The 20,887-nt window shown below is 37.8% G+C and overlaps 1 protein-coding gene across 3 annotated transcripts in view; it reads left to right on the top strand.

Moving 5' to 3' along the window:
* The window catches only part of UHRF2 (ubiquitin like with PHD and ring finger domains 2), a 98,267-nt gene that overhangs the window by 65,379 nt on the left and 12,001 nt on the right, over positions 1–20,887 (top strand). For all 3 annotated transcript variants that reach the window (XM_007969305.3, XM_007969306.3, XM_007969307.3), the window contains 6 exons: positions 1,676–1,785; positions 3,840–4,026; positions 7,836–7,959; positions 8,189–8,296; positions 12,963–13,067; positions 19,927–20,033. In XM_007969305.3, coding sequence (XP_007967496.1) covers positions 1,676–1,785; positions 3,840–4,026; positions 7,836–7,959; positions 8,189–8,296; positions 12,963–13,067; positions 19,927–20,033 — 741 coding nt within the window. The remainder of the gene's footprint in view (positions 1–1,675; positions 1,786–3,839; positions 4,027–7,835; positions 7,960–8,188; positions 8,297–12,962; positions 13,068–19,926; positions 20,034–20,887) is intronic.

The raw sequence follows: 20,887 nt of genomic DNA on the forward strand, positions 1-20,887 counted from the left end.
AACTACTCAACTCTGCTGTTACAGCATGAAACCAGCCATAGATAATACAAAAATCAAATGGCATAACTAAGTTCTAATAAAACTTTATTTAAAGATTTTTGACCTACCCTCCAGATCAACTACCAATGTACAAGAAATATGAATGACAGGAAAAACTGTTTGAACCATACTTTGGGAATGCAAATATCAAAAATCAAGACTGTGAGAAACACTTTAGGACAAATGGTTGGAATTGTTAACAGATTTCAAGGAGGAAAGAGATGGCATGTGGATTTATAGATTAGAGATTTTTCAAACACAGGCAAAACTGTTTTAGGGAGGTAGACAAGTGACATGATGAAAAAATTAAGGTAAATATAACTCTTGGAAGGACACGAAGTTGTCATTGTGAGGGGACAAGGTAAGGGTTTCTGAGGCAGTTGATATTCCTCTGTCTTCTGTCATTGTTGGTGGTCACAAAGGATGTGTATATTGATAATTGGTTCAAAGCTATGCATTTATGGAGTTTTCTGCATTTGTATATATTTGACGTTGAAAGTTTTTTAAAAAAAGGTGGAAGGATGGAAAAAGTCTTCAAGCAAGTGCTAACCAAAAGAAAGTAAACTTTTGATTCAGAATGCATTATTAGAGATAAGCTACTCAATAAGATGTAGCCTTCTTAAATCTATACCTAATAAAGCAAAAGCCAACAGATTAAAAGGAGAAATAGGCCAGGCGTGGTGACTCATGCTTGTAATACCAGCACTTCGGGAGGCCGAGGTGGGCAGATCACCTGAGGTCAGGAGTTGGAGATGAGCCCAGCCAACATGGTGAAACCCTGTCTCTACTAAAAATAAAAAAATTAGCCGGGTATGGTGGTGCAGGCCTGTAGTCCCAGCTACTTGGAAGGCTGAGGCAGGAGAATTGCCTGAACACAGGAGTTGGAGGCTACAGTGAGCCAAGATTGCACCACTGCACTCCAGCCTGGTGACAGAGCGAGACTCTATCTCAATAAGTAATATAAACAAACAAATAAATAAATGGAGAAATGTACAAATCCACACCCATGTAGGAAACTTTGAAGAGGTGTATACAAACAAATGTGAATTGAGTCTGACAAGTATGGTTTAGTATGAAAGACTTTATGAAAAGGGTATCTTATTTTTGCCTAGAAATTTTATTTATTGGAAATTTATTTTTTTTAGATTTTTAAAATAAATTCTACAGAATTATCCCATGTAATTACATTTTCACAAAAGTATATGAAAATATATTGCTTACATAAAAGAAATGTTAAAATTCTACCAAAGGACAAAACTAACAGAAAACATACCTTATTTCTTGATAGAAAGGTTTAATATTGCACAGGTTTAACAGGAAATTATTTAAATCTTCCATTGTAATTGACAGAATACCATTTTACCTAGTCTTTAAATTTACAAGATAGCTACTTCTTACCGGATAAACTAATGAAGCCTGTATTTTTTTTTTCTCATATTACACTATGAATGTTAACTAATCACTATGGACTTTTCCTACTATTGAAAACAATAGTTCAGAATGATTGGAATAGCTCTAATCTCAGTTTATAGATAGGCAGATTTCAGTGAGATTCCAAACTGACTTTTAGTTGTTATTTGTTTATATACCTTAGATTTTGCTGGCAGAAGTTAACCTTTCTTCCTTTTTTAAACAGGGGTTCTGAAGGAACGTTAAATGATTGCAAGATAATATCTGTAGATGAAATCTTCAAGATTGAGAAACCTGGAGCCCATCCTCTTTCGTTTGCAGATGGAAAGTTTTTAAGTATGGATTTTTGTTTTTGGGCTTAGACTGTATGTGTTGTACATTATTGAACTTTATTTGTACTGGTCAGTGAATAACTTGGAAGGAAGTATAAAAGTGTAGACCATACAAATTTATTTTCAAGACAACAGTTTTGATCTAAGATTCATTTTGTTGTAATGAATTTTTCCCAAATGATAAAATGTTATTTTTGAAGAAATATATTATCTTGGTATTTTATTGCTATTCTTTATTTTAAAAATATTATGGATATATAATAGTTGTAGATATTTAAAGAGTATATGTGATATTTTGATACAGGCGTACAATGTATAATGATCAAATCTGGGAAATTGGGATATTCATCACCTCAAACATTTATCATTTTTTGTGTGTGTTGGTAACATTCCAAATCTGTTCTTTTAGTGATTCTTCCTAACTGTATCTGTGCACCTTATAGCCAACCCTTCTTTATCCCCTGCCCCACTTCCCTTCCCAGCCTCTAATAACCATCATCATTCTATTCTTTACCTGCACAAGATCAATTTTTTTTGGCTCCCACATATGAAAGAGAACATGTCACATTTGTCCTTCTGTACTTGGCTTCTTTCACTTAACATAATGTTCTCGAGTTTCACCCATGTTGTAAATGAAAGGTTTCTATTATTTTTTATGGCAGAATAATATTTTATTGTATATGTATATACCGCATTTTCTTTTTATCTGTTGATGAATTTCCTGTTGTTTCCTCTGTTATAGATTCTGTCCAAAGAAAAAGCCTGTTTCTGTAATTTTGTTAGCCACCCACGTTTAGTTTTTAATAATGAGATTTATTTTTACACAAGTAAAGTCTTAGAATTATAGTGCTGATTGAGCCTTGAATTTCTGGGAGGTAATAAATGAGGCTTATATAAACATTAGAAGGTTAGAATGCAGCTATACCTCTTCATTTTACAGATTTTTCTTGGTTGATATCAAACATTTGGTAACAGAGATAGAATTAGATTCTAGGTCTTTTCATTCATGGTGGGGCTTTTGTTTGTTTGTTTTTTGTTTTTTTTTTTTTGTTTCAAGACAGTTTTGCTCTTGTCTCCCAGGCTGGAGTACAATGGCATGATCTGGGCTCACTGCAACCTCTGCCTCTCAGGTTAAAGTGATTCTCCTGCCTGGCCTCTAGTAGCTGGGATTACAGGTTCCTGCCACCAAGCCCAGCTAATTTTTGTAATTTTAGTAGGAATGGAGTTTCACTGTGTTGGCCAGGTTCTCGAACTCCTGACCTCGTGAGCCACGCCTGGCCTCAGGCATTTATTCTTAAAGCCTCACACTTGATTATTCTTTTTGGTTCCTTTCTTTTCATTAGAAAAGCTGTATGCTGGCCGGGCGTGGTGGCTCAAGCCTGTAGTCTCAGCACTTTGGGAGGCTGAGACGGGTGGATCATGAGGTCAGGAGATCGAGACAGTCCTGGCTAATGCGGTGAAACCCCGTCTCTACTAAAAAGTACAAAAAACTAGCCGAGCGAGGTGGCGGGTGCCTGTAGTCCCAGCTACTCGGGAGGCTGAGGCAGGAGAATGGCATAAACCTGGGAGGCAGAGCTTGCAGTGAGCTAAGATCCGGCCACTGCACTCCAGCTTGGGTGACAGAGCGAGACTCCGTCTCAAAAAAAAAAAAAAAAAAAAAAAAAAAAAAGCTGTATGCTGGCCGGGTGCCAGCACTTTGGGAGGCCAAGGTGGGCAAATCACCTGAGGGGTCAAGAGTTTGAGACCAGTCTGACCAATATGGAGAAACCCCATCTCTGCTAAAAAATAAAAAATTAGCCAGACATGGTGGGGCATGCCTGTAATCCCAGCTACTTGGGAGCCTGAGGCGGGAGAATCACTGGAACCTGGGAGGCAGAGGTTGCAGTGAGCCAAGATCACGCTATTGCACTCCAGCCTGGGCAACAAGAGCAAAACTCCATCTCAAAAAAAAAAATAAAAAATAAAAAATAATGCTGTTTCCACAGACTTTTCTTTATGCGGTTCATAGATACAAAAAATGTTTTAAGACTAGGCTTGCTTTAATTTTGTTCTTAATAGGGCGAAATGACCCTGAATGTGACCTGTGTGGTGGAGACCCAGATAAGAAATGCCATTCTTGCTCCTGTCGTGTATGTGGTGGGAAACATGAACCCAACATGCAGCTTCTGTGTGATGAATGTAATGTGGCTTATCATATTTACTGTCTGAATCCACCTTTGGATAAAGTCCCAGAAGAGGAATACTGGTATGATTATCAGGTTTTTGTTGTCGTTGTTCTTGCTATGTAAATAATTAAACATGAAATATGTATTTGAACCACCAAAAGTAGATTTCTAAAGATACGTAATATAAAAGTGCTTAAAATGTTATGACCAGTGGTTACTTAGCATTCATAGCTTTATTCAATTACTGTAACAACTTCTGAACCATCTCTTGCTCCATTTTTTAATCCCTTCAGTTTCTTCTCTGATAATAGAGTCTGTGTTCATTCAAAAATGCAAATCTGATTGTGTTGCTTCGTTGCTTCAGAGGGTTTATGTTGCCTTACAGGAGTGATATTTAGTTGCTTCTCCAGCCTGTATCTCTTACCACTTTCTTCTTTCATTTCCCCAAATACTCTACACTCTAGCCAGATTAAATATCTTTCAACTCCTTAAGTAAGCCATGTTCTTTTCCAGGTTGTCACACTTGCCATATTTTTATCTTGGAAGCATTATCCTCTTTGCTTAACTTCAAGATGATACTAATCCTTCAGCTTTTCAGTTAAATGTGACTTCCTCTGGTTATCCTTTATGGATGGTCCTCTACCCCCAACCATGCTAGATATCCTTGTTATGGTCTATAATAGTACTTAACATTTACTAAACACTAACAAAGCAGTTTATATGATTACTGTATTTGATCCTGTGATGTTGATACATTGAAGAAGATTCCAGTTATACTTGCCAAAATCTGTTCTTCTCTTATGGCATAGTGATAACTACAAAAAGAAGTTATCAGAAAAGAGACTGGGAAAAATGTGTCCAAAGTTAATCCTTTTAATACCATGTTAAGGAGGGTTTTTCTTTTTAAACTGTGTGCCATATTGCTACTGTTGAGCATTTTTAAGAAGGACAACTGAGTCAGAAATAACTGATGTCACAAGTGGGTAATTGGTATCTGTGAAAAATAGATTGTTCCTTTTGATCTCTCCCTAACCTGTTGGGAAGGCTGTTGCTGTATTATGACAGAGGCTGTAGAGGTGAGAGAAAGGGGGAAAGGATATATCTTCTTCCTTTTACCTCCTACTACTACCTTATATGATCGCACTCTGAATTTTACCATCACTAATAACTGTTTCTTCTGAAATCTCATATTTTCCTTCTTTCTTGTTCAGTGGATGACATATTTCTGCTTTTCTAAAATACAAACTCTTTCACCTGCTCTTACAGTTCCATAGTCTTTCCAGAAACTTCACTTCTTCAGTTAATCGCTCTCCCAAGTTACCATTACCAGATCGTTCTCATTAGCATTCTAGAATCTCTTGAATTCTCAAAATACACACAAACCTCCCTTGATCCCATTTCTCCACCAGCTGTCTACCCCATTCTCTGCTTCTTTCATGGCAGATTCTCAAGAGCTATCTCTACTAATTGTTTCCATTTCCTCTCCTGTTCATACTTCTTTCTACTGTATCTGCTTATGTCAGGTTCACAGACACTTTTTATGTCTACACCTAAAGGTCAGTTCTCATTCCTTACTCAACTGCTTAGCTGGTTACTCTGTTTTATAGATCTGAGATCATATAATCCCATTTTTCTACCTACTTCACTGGCCTTTCCTTCTTAGTCTCTTACTGGGTTCCCTTCACCTACCAGATTTCAGAGCCCCCCTACCCTAACCCCCAAAGCACTATCCACTTCTTTTCTATGCTAGGGAACTATGCTTGTTCCCTAGATGATCTCATCCAATTATGAGATGTTAAATACGAAGCTAATAGTTCTGAATTTATGTCTTCATTTCTAATTTCCCCTGAGCTTTATATTCCTATATGCAATTGGTTAGTGGACTGGCATCACAAAATTAGTCCAGATGAAGTTCTTGATTTCCACAAACTCCCTAAAATCCTGCTCCTCCCCTAGTCTTCATTAAATAGAACTAATCATTTTATGCCAAAAAGCTAAACTTCATTTTATGCCAAAAACTCATCATTTTATGCCAAAAAGCTAAACTTCATCCTCAGTTCTTTTGTTCTTTCACATACTCTACTTCAATAGATTTTGACAGTTCTTAATGTTTCTTCATTCTCATCTCCCAGCCCAAACAACCATCTCTTCCTTGAACTTCTGTAACAAATATCTAACTAGTCTCTTTGCTTCCATGTGCTATCCTTTCTCCCATAGCAGCAGAGTGAGCTTAAAAAGGCCTGAATTAGATCATTTGTCTGTTTGAAACTCTCTAATGTCTTCCTATTTCACTTAGAATAAAAATCTAAGCCCTTACCATTTATGACCTGGCCCATGTCTACTCTCTAACTTCGGTTGCTTATCACTAGCCTGTTTACTTACTAACCTTGGTCTCTACCCACCTTTATCTTCCTCAAAGCATACCATTTCTTTTTGTGCCTCAGGACCTTTGCACTTAACTGTTTCTTTGCCAGGAATGCTTTTCTTGGGTTATCTACTGTAAGAAGCATATCATTTCTAGTCACTCTTGACACATAACCCTGATGTATTTCCACTTAACACTTTCTGGAATTCTTTCCTTGTATGTACTGGTTTTCCTTAACTACTATGTACAAACGTTTTTAACCCCAGCACCAAAATAGTGCCTTGCACATAGGAGGTTCTGAACAAACCTGTTGAAGGAGTGAATCAATCCCAGAGATGACTTTAGGATGATGTAATTAGAAGAGTGTCTTGTATTACTCTGGAGCATATCTCTACATTCGTATCAAAGTCTTTTACTTCACCTGGAACTCCTTAATCTTAAATCTTTTCTGCTTCTCCAAATCATGTTGTCTGGGGATTTAACCTGTGCACTGGTTTTCTCATCAAACAGATAATACTTGCTTTAAATCACAGAATCTTTAATAAAGTTAGTTATAAAGATGAGCCCATCGGATAAAATACAGCTTTTCTTTAGGACAGTTTATTTTTGGAAGCCTTCCTGATTTTCCAACTAGAAAGGACTTTAATTCATAGTATTTAGTGCCTTCTCAAACATAATTTGCTCAGGATCAGGGATTGAATTATTTAAATTTTTGTCTCCTATAGTGCTCAACAAAGTATCTCATAATTGGATTGACTTGTGGGCATAGTATTCTTTCTTCTAAAAGCTACATAGAATAGATAATTGTGAAATAGAAAGTATGGGCAAAGAAATTTGAGATTAATTGGGCAGTGGCCATTAGATCTTTGTTAGGGTATTCCTAAAGTTTCCTTTTTTTGGTGACGTAAGAATAGCCTCATCTTATTCTGTAGACATATACCTTGCTTTTTAGAAAAGATTCAAGGTAGTTTATGAAATACAAGTTATAGTAGGGTAGTCAATTACAAATAGGCTAAAGGACAAACAAGCACAAGGAATTAAAATGAAGCTAACGATAAGGTTAATATAAACAAACATCCTTGAAGTCATGTATACTTGTTATATAAACTACCATTTTCTTCTGGGAATTCTAATAACCAGTTTAGATGGGGAGATGTATCTGTTACACAGTTGAATGTTCTAGGAAGATCTAGCTACTTTTGTTTTAATGACAGGAACTTTAAATTTCTATTCTCAGGGTTAGTGAAAAGTTTAGAGTTCATGGTATCATTTTGAATCTCATAGCTTTGAGTTTTTAACTGAATTTGAGGATTTATAAGTTATCTCAAGGAATGACAAGGATATTTTTAAAGCCAGCCTAACCATGTATTTTGAAAAGTTTAGTATTTTAATGCCAGTTAAAGCTCTGTAATGTATACCAAATAATACATCTTAAAACTTGCTCTTACCTAGGAAGGCTAATATTCTGTTACTAACCTTAATATGGCATTGTGAAAATGTCTTCATTCTTTTTTTCTTTTAAAGGTATTGTCCTTCCTGTAAAACTGATTCCAGTGAAGTTGTAAAGGCTGGTGAAAGACTCAAGATGAGTAAAAAGAAAGCAAAGATGCCATCAGCTAGTACTGAAAGCCGGAGAGACTGGGGCAGGGTAAAGAAGAAATTCCTCTTTTCTTCCTAGTAGCAATTATAGTATATAATGTTTTAATACCAATAGTAGTAATGGTATAAAAGATTAAACAATATCATTATTTGTTAATATCAGTGGTACTTAAATTACATAAACAGTTGGGTTCCTATTTTATTCACATCTCAGAATTAAGGGCTTTCATTAAAATCTAACATAATGAATTTCTCAAAGTTTGTTTTGTGACTTGTAGGGAATGGCTTGTGTTGGTCGTACGAGAGAATGTACTATTGTCCCTTCTAATCATTATGGACCTATTCCTGGTATTCCTGTTGGATCAACTTGGAGATTTAGAGTTCAGGTATGTTTTAACATTGGCTAAGTTGAAAAGGGAAAATTGGCTATCAGATTATAGCAGTGTTAATGTCTGTTGATTGTAAGTGACCCTAACACATGACATTGACTTGTTAGAATGAAAGATTTTATTTTAGGATGGGTATACTCTTCCTGGAGGTTAACAAAGGAACACACATCACAGAATTGGGCATTAGCTATGCATTTTCATCACTTTGTTTTTACTGTTCTGTTATAGTTATGATAGTAACCATTAATTGTTGTTAAGCTTTCTAAACAGCCGTTCTTGCAAAAATTTAGCATTTGAAATATTGAACTTGAATGGTGTAGCAATTTCTCATTGAATGTCGATGAACTCTAAGCTTGTTTCAGGTGTTGTCTTTGGGATTTATCCTCCTGAACAAATGCTAGGACATTGGGTGAGGAAGTGCCAGCTAATCCGAGAATAAAATAATTTCCCATTTCCAATTACACCTAGGATTCTGAACATTAATTAAGAGTGGCTTTAATTTTTTTTTTTTTTTTTTTTTTTTTTTTTTTTTTTTTTTTTTGAGATGGAGTCTCACTGTGTTGCCTAGGCTGTAGTGCAGTGGTGTGATCTTGGCTCACTGCAAGCTCTGCCTCTCGGGTTCACACCATTTTCCTGCCTCAGCTTCCCAAATAGCTGGGACTACAGGCACCCGCCACCACGCCCGTCTGATTTTTTTGTACTTTTAGTAGAGACAGAGTTTCACTGTGTTAGCCAGGATGGTCTCAATCTCCTGACCTCGTGATCCACCCGCCTCGGCCTCCCAAAGTGCTGGGATTACAGGCATGAGCCACCACGCCCGGCCTGGCTTTAAGTTTTATATTGAATGGCCCTGGTACTCATACCTTTAATATAATTATAAAATTTAGATAACATATACTTATCCCTTGGTATCTGTGGGGGATTGGTTCCAAGATCCCCCATAGACACCAAAGTCTGTGGATGCTCAAATTGCACACAAGCTCAGGCTTGTATGGTGGCTCACACCTGTAATCCCAGAACTTTGGGAGGCCACAGCAGCCAGATCACTTGAGGCCAGGAGTTCGAAACCAGTCTCGCCAACATGGTGAGACCCGTCTCTACTGAAAATACAGAAATCAGACAGATGTGGTGGCGAGCGCCTATAATCCCAGCTATTCGGGAGACTGAGACAGAAGAATTGCTTGAACCCAGGAGGCAGAGGTTGCAGTGAGCCGAGATTATGCCACTGCGTTCCAGCCTGGGTGACAGAGCGAGACTCTGTCTCAAAAAAAAAAAAAAAAAATCCTTTATACAGTGGTGCAGTATTTTCATATAACCTATGCACATCCTCCTGTATGCTTTTTTATTAATACCTGATACAGCGTAAATGCTGTGTAAATAGTTGTTACACTGTATTGTTTGGAGGAATCATGACAAGAAAAAGTCTGGACAGATTCAGTACAGACACAACCATCTATTTTTTTCCCCACGTATTTTCTACTCTCTTTAATTGGCAGATGTGGAACCTGTGGGCCAACTGTAATACATAAAAATGACTTAAAAAGCTATGTATATATTAAATACTAGTAAATAATTTATATTTTAAAAACATGCCCTACTTTTCACTTTTTTTTTTTTTTTTTTTTTTTTGGGGAGACAGAATTTCACTCTTGTTGCCCAGACTGGAGTACAATGGCAGAATCTTGGCTCACCACAACCTCTGCCTCCCAAGTAGTTGGGATTACAAGCATGCACCACCACACCTGGCTAATTTTGTTGCTTTTTAGTAGAGGCAGGATTGCTTCATGTTGGTCAGGCTGGTCTCAAACTCCCAACCTCAGGTGATCCACCCGTCTCAGCCTCCCAAAGTGCTGGGATTACAGGTGTGAGCCACTGCGCCCAGCTTAATCATTATTTTCTGTTTCTCAGAGGCAGCCACATAAAAATTTTAGTTGTCTCCTATGCATTTACCTTCTTTCTTTCTTTCTTTCTTTCTTCCTTTCTTGCTTCCTTCCTTCCTTCCTTTCCTTCCTTCCCTCCCTCCCTCCCTCCCTCCTTCCTTTCTTTCTTTCTGTCTTGACAGGGCCTTGCTCTATCACCCAGGCTGGAGTGCAGTAGCAATTGCAGCTCATTGTAACTTCAAACTTCTGGGTTCAAGTGATCATTCCACCTAGCTAAGACTAAAGATGTAAAGACGTATACCACCATGCCTGGCTGTGTTTTTTGTTGTTTTGTTTTTTGGTAGAGACAGGGTCATGCTATGTTGCCCAGCCTAGTCTCAGACTCCTGGCCTAAAGCAGTGCTCCAGCCTTGGCCTCCCAAAGCACTGGGATTATAGGCTTGGCGGTGGCAGCTGCTGCTACTCCTCCTGCTGCTCCTCCTCCTCTTCCCCCTCTCCCCTCCACCCGCCCCCCCCCACCCCACCCCAGTCCCTGGCTGTAGTGCCATAATCACAGCTTCCTCCTGGGCTCAAGCCATCCTCTAGTCGGAGCCACCAGAGTAGCTGGGACTACAGGCACACGCCACCACACCCAGCTGATTTTTGTGGGTTTTTTTTTTGAGTCGGGGTTTCACCATGTTGCCCAGACTGATCTTGAGTCTCTGGGGTCAATCCCTCCTGCCTCAGCTTCCCAAAGTACTGGGATTACAGGTGTGAGTCACTGTGCCCGGCCCTACCTTCTTATTTCTATTAATAAATAATGTGTTTATACTTTTTTTTTTTAATTCATTTTTTAGTTGTATTCACTTCTTTCTTTCTTCTTTTTGAGACGGAGTTTTGCTGTTGTTGCCCAGGCTGGAGTGCAATGGCACAATCTCGGCTCACCACAACCTCAGCCTCCCGGGTTCAAGCAATTCTCCTGCCTCAGCCTCCCAAGTAGCTGGGATTACAGGCATATGCCACTACGCCCAACTCATTTTGTATTTTTAGTAGAGACATGGTTTCCATATGTTGGTCAGGCTGGTCTCAAACTCCCAACATCAGATGATCCGCCCGCCTTGGCCTCCCAAAATGCCAGGATTACAGGCGTGAGCCACCATGCCCAGCCATATTAACTTTTTTCTGTGGAAGATGAAACATTTAGTTTAATACTGTCTGTGTTCTCTTATCTTTGCAATAGTTGTATTATAATTTCAGTTGAACCGGTATTCAAAGTTTAGGTTATTATGACTTTGGATCTATAAATACAATAAAATATTGTATACAAATAGAATATAATACTATAAATATAGTTAAAATACACTTTGTGTATTTCTAATCACCTTATTTTTTATTTGCTTTATTTCCATATACCTGTCTGTCACATATTTGTTTTCTAAACTCCGAAAGCCTCCTCATATAGTCTAAGATGACTATGAGGTTGTTTTCCTGAGCAACTAGTGAGATGGATTTGCTATTTAGAAAGAAGGGAAGATTTAGGAAAAACAGATTATTTTTGCCAGGGTTGATGAGGTGGGGCAATCAAATGGTCCCTTTTGCTGAGGTATTTCAAAAGCCAAAACCTTTCCAGGTTCTGTTGCTATCAACTTCTTGTTGGCTTCTAAAAGCTTCTAAAGTGCCTTCCCCGCCATCCCAAATTCTTGTGCAAGCTTGAATTCCAGCTGCTTTTACTACTAAGAAAATTGTATTGGCCAAGCATGATGGCTAATGCCTGTAATCCCAACACTGTTAGGCTGAGACAAGAGGATTGCTTGAGCCCAGGAGTTCAAGACCAGCCTGGGCAACATGGTGAGACCCCTGTCTCTACCAAAAAAAATTTTTAGAGACCCAATTGTATGACAAACAGATGAACTACAATACCTTTCTCAGGGAATTTGAAGTTCACCAAGAAGTGATACTTGTTTCAGTGAGGCAGGAATGAAGATACGAGGGGAAAAGCAGTCAGCCATTGAAGTAGAAATGAGTAAAGTAGAAATGGATAGCATGTTTGGGTAACATTGAGCAGTTTTGGCTCAGGCATATATGTTCCTTGAAGGTGAAGCTGTAGATAAGGCTAGGAAAAATAGATAGGAGCCATATTTAGAGAGGGTAATAAATCATGTTGACTTGGGTTTAATACTATGTGACCACTTAATGTCAAAAGCAGAATTGTTTTTAAAAGAATCATCCAGTTTGTGATAGATAGGATGGGTTTGAAGAAGCAAAACTAGAGGCAGTAAAAAAGGATCTGTTGTAAACATTCATGACTTAAACTGAGACTCAAAACTAATATTGAACAGTGGAAGTAAAGGTAGATGGATTTGAGAAATTTAGGAGGTAAAATCAGCAATCCTTGTAACCAGAAGGGTTTGAGGAATAAGGGAGAAGAATGGGGCTAAAAAATAACTCCTGCATTTTTGACTTCACAAACTAGGCAGGCAACAGAGCCACTATCCAAGACTAGAAATAAGAGAGAAACGATACAGACTGCTGTTAGTTCTCTTTTAGCTGAGTTGAGCTGGAAGTTCCAATAGACAGAAGATGATTGTTTACTAGTTATTGTGCAACTCAGAATTCTACCCAATCAGTTTTAGAATTCTCAGAACCTAAAGGATATGTTTGAGGAGATTAAAAATGAGAGAGCAAAAGATAGAACTCTGTGAGAACTTCGTTCTTTAGGTGCCAATAAAATATATGAAAGCATTTTGTAAATGTATCTTAACTAACTGTTCAGAGGTATTTTGAGACTCTTCAATTGTTTTATAGGTGAGCGAAGCAGGTGTTCACAGACCCCATGTTGGTGGAATTCATGGTCGAAGTAATGATGGGGCTTATTCTCTTGTCCTGGCTGGTGGATTTGCAGATGAAGTCGTAAGTCATTATACAACCTTACTCTTTAGTACCTGCCTTGATCATTTGTAAAATAGAATAGCTTTGCCTAGGATACATCAAATACTGCTGTGTCTTTTTAGCACAGTTTTTTGTTGAAGTAATCAGTTTTATACATGTTAGAAAGTAAATCATTTGACAGTGTTTATTCTTTACATGTTCTGATTTGACTTATATGTGTTGTTATTATGTTATAAGGAAAACACTCACATTCTTGATAGAGCTTTTATTCCTTTTTTTTTTTTTTTTTTTGAGAGAGAGAGTCTCGCTCTATCACCTGGGCTGGAGTGCAGTGGTGCGATATCAGCTCCCTGCAACCTCTGCCTTTGGGTTCAAGTGATTTTCCTGCCTCAGCCTCCCAAGTACGTGAGATTTCAGGCATCTACCATCACACCTGGCTAATTTTTGTATTTTTATGTTTTATTTTTTGAGACGAAGTCTTGCTCTTGTCACCCAGGCTGGAGTGTAATGGTACAGTCTCGGTTCACTGCAATCTCCTCTTCCCGGGTTCAAGTGATTCTCCTGCCTCAGCCTCCTGACTAGCTGGGATTACAAGCATGCACCACCTCACCTGGCTAATTCTTGTATTTTTAGTAGAAATGGGGTTTCACCACATTGGCCAGGCTGGTCTCGAACTCCTGACCTCAGGTGATCCTCCTGCCTCGGCCTCCCAAAGTGTTGGGATTACAGGCGTGAGCCACCACACCTGGCCAATTTTTGTATTTTTAGTAGAGATGGGGTTTTGCCTTGTTGGCCAGGTTGGTCTCGAACTCCTTACCTCAGATGATCTGCCCACCTTGGCCTCCCAAACTGCTGGGATTATAGGCGTGAGCCACGGTGCCCATCCTCTATAGAGCTTTTTTTTGTCCTTCTTTAAGTTTTCTCTTTTAAAAAAATAAAAACTGGTTCCAGTGTTAGATCTATAGAGCTTATTTTTAAAAATTAACTTATTATTTTGAGTTAATTGTAGATTCACATGTAGCATTAGAAACAATACAGAGGGCTGAGTACAGTGGCTCATACCTGTAATCCCAACACTTTGAGAGGGTGAAGTGAGTGAATCTCTTGAGCTCAGGAGTTCAAGACCAGCCCTGGGCAACATGGCAAAGCCCTGTCTCTACCAAAAAATATAGAAATTAGGTGAGTGTGATGGCATATGCATGTAGTCCCAGCTACTCAGGAGGCTGAGGCAGGAGGATTGCTTGAGCCCAGGAGGTCGAGGCTGTAGTGAGCCATGATCGTGCCCTTGCAGCACTCCAGCCTAGGCAACAGAGAGCGAGACCCTGTCTCCTTTAAAAAAAAAAAAAAAGGTGGGAAGGGGATCCTGTGCCCTTTACCCAGTTTCTCACAATGGTGACATCTTGCCAAACTATATAATAAAGTATCAGAACCAGGATATTGACACTGTACAGTCAGGGGCCGAACATTTATATTATCACAATTTCCATTGTTGTGTTGCCCTTTTATAGCTACACTATCAGACATAGCCCCCCACTGCTTCTTAACCTCTGACAACCACTAATCTTTTCTCTTTTTTTGAGATGGAATCTTGCTTTTAGCGCCCAGCCGGGAGTTCAATGGCATCATCTCGGCTCACTGCAACCAGCCTCCTGAATAGCTGGAATTACAGGCACCCAGTTAATTTTTGTATTTTAGTAGGGATGGGATTTCTCCATATTGGCCAGGCTGATCTCGAACTCCTAGCCTCAGGTGATCTGCCCACCTCGGCTTCCCAAAGTGCTGGGATTACAGGCATGAGCTACCGTGCTGAGCCTTTTTGTTTTTGTTTTTGTTTTTTGAGACAGAGTCTCACTCTGTTGCCCAGGCTATAGTACAGCGGCTCACTGCAACCTCTGCCTCCCAGGTTCAAGTGATTCTCCTGTCTCAGCTTTCCGAGTAGCTGGGCTACAGGCATGCACCACCATGCCTGACTAATTTTTGTATTTTTGGTAGAGATGGGGTTTCACCATGTTAGCCAGGCTGGTCTCAAACTCCTGACCTTAGTGATCTGCCAACCTCAGCCTCCCAGAGTGTTGGGATTACAGGCGTGAGCCATTGTACCCAGCCTCATTTCTTTATTCCTGCAATTTTGTCACTTCAAGAATTTTTGTAAATGAAATTATGTGGTATATCATATATTAACCTTTAGGACTGGCTTTTTCTACTCAGCATGATTCTCTGGAGATTGTGGCATGTATCAATAGTTCATTCCTTTTTATTGCTGAGTACTAGTCCATGGTGTGGATGTACCACAGTTCATTTAATCATTTACTTGTGGAAGAACAGCTGGGTTCTTTTGAGTTTTTAGCTATTACAGATAAAGCTACAGTAAGTATTTGTGAACAGGCTTTTTGTAAACATAAGTCTTTATTTCTCTGGGATGAATGCCCCAGAAGTGCAATTCCGGGGTCACATGTGGCAGTTGCATGTTCAGTTGTTTAAAGAAACTGCCAGACTGTTTTCTCCAGTGACTGTACCATTTTACATTCCTATCGGCAATATATGAGTGATCCAGGTTCTCTGCATCTCACCAGCATTCACTGTTGTTGCTGGGGTTTTTTGTTTGTTTTTTGGTTTTTGGGTTTTTTTTCCATTCTGATAGGTGTGTAGTGGTAGCTTATTGTAGGACATCATTCATTTGCTTATTTGCCATCTGTATAGCCTCTTTAGTAGTATAACTCTTCAGGTTTTTTGGTCTTTTTCTGTTGGGTTTTTTTTTTTTTTTTTTTTTTTTTTTTTTTTTTTTTTTTACTGTTTATCGGATATGTGGTCTTCAGGTATTTACTTGCTTTCATGGATTGTTATAAAGATGAATTAATTCGAGTAGTTACGGAGAACACAAAATATAGTATGTTTTCAGACAGAAATAGAAAAACTTGCTGTCTTTCTGAAAGGCAGATTTGGCAGTGCATTTACATTAACATGGCAAAGTAAATGAAAATGGAAATATTTAGGTTCATCCTTTGCATACTTCTTTAGCATGCATATTTTGAAGCTATATCTTTATGTATTTGTCAGAAATACAAAAGATGTTATATAGTTTAATACAGTCAGCGTTTGGAATTTTTTAAAGGCTTTATAAATAACTAGAAATGTAGTCTCTCTAACAATTGTTTTTAGTGTCTGGGCAATTGTATTTGATCTGGTCTCTGACATTTGTTGTATTTGAAACTTGGGCCAAATTATTTAACTCTGGTAACTCAGTTTCCCCATCTGTAAAAAGAAGAAATAGTAGTATTTTATGTCGGGAAGATGATTACATTAAATGAGATAATTTATGTAGCCCTTTGCACATAGCACGGACTGAAATGTTAGTTATATTCTCTGTAGCAGAATATTACTTTAAATAGGGCGAGTCACAGTAGCTCATGCCTGTAATCTCAGCACTTTCAGAGGCTGAGGTGGGCTGATCACTTGAGGTCAAGACTTCAAGACCAGTCTGGCTAATATGATGAAACCCCGTCTCTACTAAAAGTACAAAAATTACCCATTCGTGGTGGTGCATGCCTGTAATCCCAGCTACTTGGCAGGCTGAGGCAGGAGAATCACTTGAACCCAGGAAGCAGAGGTTGTGGTGAGCCAAGATCCCATCACTGTACTCCAGCCTGGATGACAAAGTGAGACTCTGTCTTTAAAAAAAACAAAAGAATATTATCTTAAATATATGAAGTTTATTTTCTTGTTTCCATGTTTTTGAATACAGTTACTGGTCAAACGTTAAAACATTTGTGGAGATAAGTACTGGTGAACTGCTAGTTGTCTTAGATAGTCAAGTCTATTAAATGATGTGAAGAAGAATTTTAGGACTAAGGTGACATATAGGCCTTGATTGACAGCTAAAATGTATCTGGAGATGTTTATATATTTTATAAGCATTTTCAACTTTTTGATCATTCTATTGTAGGCAAGTATATCTATAGGATTAGGAAAAGGAAACCTGAATAAGCTTTTCACATTTAAGAAAAACATTTCCTGAATTCTCAAATTTGGTATAAATTTCATGAAGCCAGTGGTCTTTATTCAGTCTGGTTGAATGGATGTAATACTCTTACGTACCTGCTGATAACTGAGTTAATATTTTAGCCTAGTAACTTAGGAATTAATCAAATGCCAGTTTTAGTGCCCTGTATTTTGGTGACCTCTTTTGAGAAGTGAGGACCCACAAAGATGATCTGTATCCTCTCAGTTGTCTTGAGAAGTAGTTTGCTCAATGTTCAGGAGAAGACTCTGAAGCCAGAGTCTGTTTGGTTTTGTGTCCTGGGTGTGGAGCCATCTCTCTTCCTAGTTGTGTGATTTTAGGTGATTTACTGAACCTCCGCCTCGTCTGTAAAATAAGATTTATAGTACTTAAAGGCTTGCTGTGAGGTTTAAATGAATTAATTATGTGTAAAATGCTTCTCCTAACACCACCTAACCCCCCAGTAGTAGATGTGTGTTATACTAGCAGTGGTACAGTTTTGCAGAGATATAAAGGGTATTATGAGAGGAATTGGCAAACTTTGAGGCTATGGTCTAGATGGCCTTGAATTAAATCATTAAAGGAGTTTGGGGAATGTTTGTCTTCATTGTGCTTTGGAATTATTTATCTGATAGTCTATAGGGAGAAGGCTGAGAAGTTTGGTATAAAGGTCTTCCACCTGATCTTGATGATGGCAAGAATAGGAGCATCTAGCTTGTTGTCTTAGGCAGTTGCTTTAGCAGCTTGGGAGAAGAATAGAGGTTGGGAATAACTGAAGAACTGAGTTACTTCAGGGCAGTGCCGTGTCCCTTGTGTAGACAGAGCTGCTTTATGTGAGCTCTTCCCAGGCACTAGAACTTGTTTAGGCTACTGCCTCCCAGGCACAATTTAATGGATCATTGACTAGAAGATGCAACAAATTTAGGCTGATTATTTTATTTTTTAATAGAGATAAGGGCTTGCTATGTCACCCAGGCTAGTCTTGAACTCCTGGGCTCAAGCAGGCCTTCTGCTTTGGCCTCCCACAGTGCTGGGATTACAGGCATGAGCCATTGCGCCTGGCCTTTCCATAGGAAAAATAGTCTGAAATAATATTGGTTGAGCTCTTACAGTCTGACAGTTTTTTCCCTTGTGGTAATATAATGTTTTTGTTGATGTAATGATTAAAGTACAAATGAGTTAAAGGTACGAAATTTTAGCCATGTTTCCTTGATTTGCTGCTTGAAGAATAATCAGAAATGTTTTAAATAGTATTTAGCTTACATTTGTCTTATTATGCTCTCTTACTTTCCATTACTTTTTCTTTATGGCACTCCCATAATAACTTGAAAAGTTGACAGAGTTATGAATATGAATATTGTGGAGTCTGTCCAGATACCGGGTGGAAGACTGGTTTTGATCAGTTTAAGAAGTATTCTAAACTGTTCTAGATGTACGTATTTATTAGAATTCCTTCTCATAGAATACATACTAAAGATTAAGTTTCATAATACCTTGTTTAAAAAATATGTAGACCTTAATATTGGATTAACAAAAAGTGAAAGTAAATTTAAGGGTTTTGGACCAATAAAAACACTGTAAGACCATGAGATTTTTAGTTATGGCTTTTAATCCGAGGAAAAAACAAAGTATAAGTAATTGACTTCTATAATAAGAATTTGGTAGACACAAAACATTGTCTAAGTTGTCTAAACTAATTAAAATGATCTTGCATTAAAGAATCACTATTTTGCTAGTGTTAGTAGAATTAATTGTGCACTGATAGTTACTTTTCTTAATTTGTTTCAAGTACTGAATCAGATAGAGACAATAATATCCATGTAAATTTGTAGCTGCTATAGAAGTAATTGGAGAGCTAGTGCATGTAACATCTTTCGGCTTTTTTTTTTTTTTTTTTTTTTTTTTTTTTTTTTTTTTTACATTTAGTAGATACTTTATACTACTTTTAGTTTTTTTCAAATTTTTTTCCAAATTTCTTAATAGGCGATTTTTTTTTACCTGAATGTGATATAAGTGAACCCGCAGAGTATGAAATAAAGGGAACTTACTATGCTGTTAGAATTTTAATATGAAAGCCAGGGCTCAGTGGCTCATGCCTGTAATCCCAGCACTTTGGGAGGCCAAGGCAGGTGGATCACTTGAGGCCAGGAGTTTGAGACCAACATGGCCAACATGGCAAAACCCCATCTCTACTAAAAATGCAAAAGCTAGACAGGCATGGTGGCTCATTGCTGTAATCCCAGCTACTTGGGAGGCTGAGGCAGGGGAATCAATTGAACCCGGGAGGCAGAGGCTACAGTGAGCCGAGATCGCGCCACTGCACTCCAGTCTGGGTGATAGAGCAAGACTCTGTCTCGAAAACAAAGAAAAATTTAATACGAAGTTTTTAGGTAAATTTGCTTTGTAGTACTTATTTATTGTCAATGCCAGAATTTGAAATTTGAGACAGCACACTTCGGTATGGTGTAGATGTCAGTTGGAAATCTGGTTATGGAGTATTTGTTGAAGTGGTGTTATCTATAAAGAACCTACAAGCTAGTATTGTTAAGTTTTAACATTGAATTGAATAAAATATAATATTTAAACCCATAAGACCTTACCTTGTTTGTAACATTCTATTGATTATTTTACTACATATATAGCATGAGTCTAACCATATTTGGAGATGTTGGAAAGTATAATTTAAAGTGAAAGTGTTAGGTCAAGTTATGTAACTTGAAGGTATACTACACACAAGAATGCATTTAAATTTTGCATTATTTTGGGAGATGCCTCAAGAGAAAACATCAACTCATAACATCCTAATGTTTTGACTCTGAAATAAGCATTGATGAAATTATACTTGGGTTTAGCTTTCTTAATAAAGAAAATCTTCTCTGACAGGACCGAGGTGATGAGTTCACATACACTGGAAGCGGTGGTAAAAATCTTGCTGGTAATAAAAGAATTGGCGCACCTTCAGCTGATCAAACATTAACAAACATGAACAGGTACTACTGTAAACGCTGTTTAGAATTTAAACATTGAATAAAAGTTTCATCATAGGACTGTAAATTGTATCTTATATTGCAGAGGAGAATCTCAAACTGGGAGTTAAAGATCTGAAATTAAAATTCCAGTGCCTGATTACATAATTGTTTATCAGCATCCTAACATATCTTTATACTGTTGTTTTTTTAAATGCCATAATTTCTAGTCTTACTGAACACATGTGGTATGCATTTGAAAAAGTTTACAACTTTGAAGGAGCCTGTATAATTTAAGCGAAATTGAGAATAAGGTGGCTTGTCTGCTGCCCCATTGGTCAAAGCTAAAAGTGACAAACTCCTTTTTAGAGTAAACTTAGTAACGTGAAATAAAGTTATGTTTGAGAGCCACATTTATGTACATAAATGAAGCATAAGGTAACTTAATCAGGTCTGTACTGAATGTACTTTTAGGATGTCTGCTAATAAGATATCTTCTAAGAGTTGTTAAAGGGAATGTTCATTTAGTTACAAAAGTGATCTTTTCTAACTAAATCCCCTTAAGACATTACAAAAGAGCCACCGTGTGCTGACTTTTATTCTATAGAAATACTAATGACATCTCAGCTCCCGTGTGTACAGAAAATTTATTAATTTCAAAATGTTTTATTTTATAAATGCATGCTAATACCAATATTAATAAGTAACCCAGACCACCAGATAGCAAAAATCACATTATAGTTTGTCATACTGAAATTTTTGTGAACATTTCATAAAGTTAACAGCCTTTATATCCTATTATTAAGGGTATTTTGTGGATTGAGTAAAAATGAGTGTTTTTCACTTTGAGTCTAAATCACTCAGTTTCAAGTAGTGTC

This window comes from Chlorocebus sabaeus, chromosome 12 (genome assembly GCF_047675955.1).
Source record: "Chlorocebus sabaeus isolate Y175 chromosome 12, mChlSab1.0.hap1, whole genome shotgun sequence".
NCBI classification, from domain to species: Eukaryota; Metazoa; Chordata; class Mammalia; order Primates; family Cercopithecidae; genus Chlorocebus; species Chlorocebus sabaeus.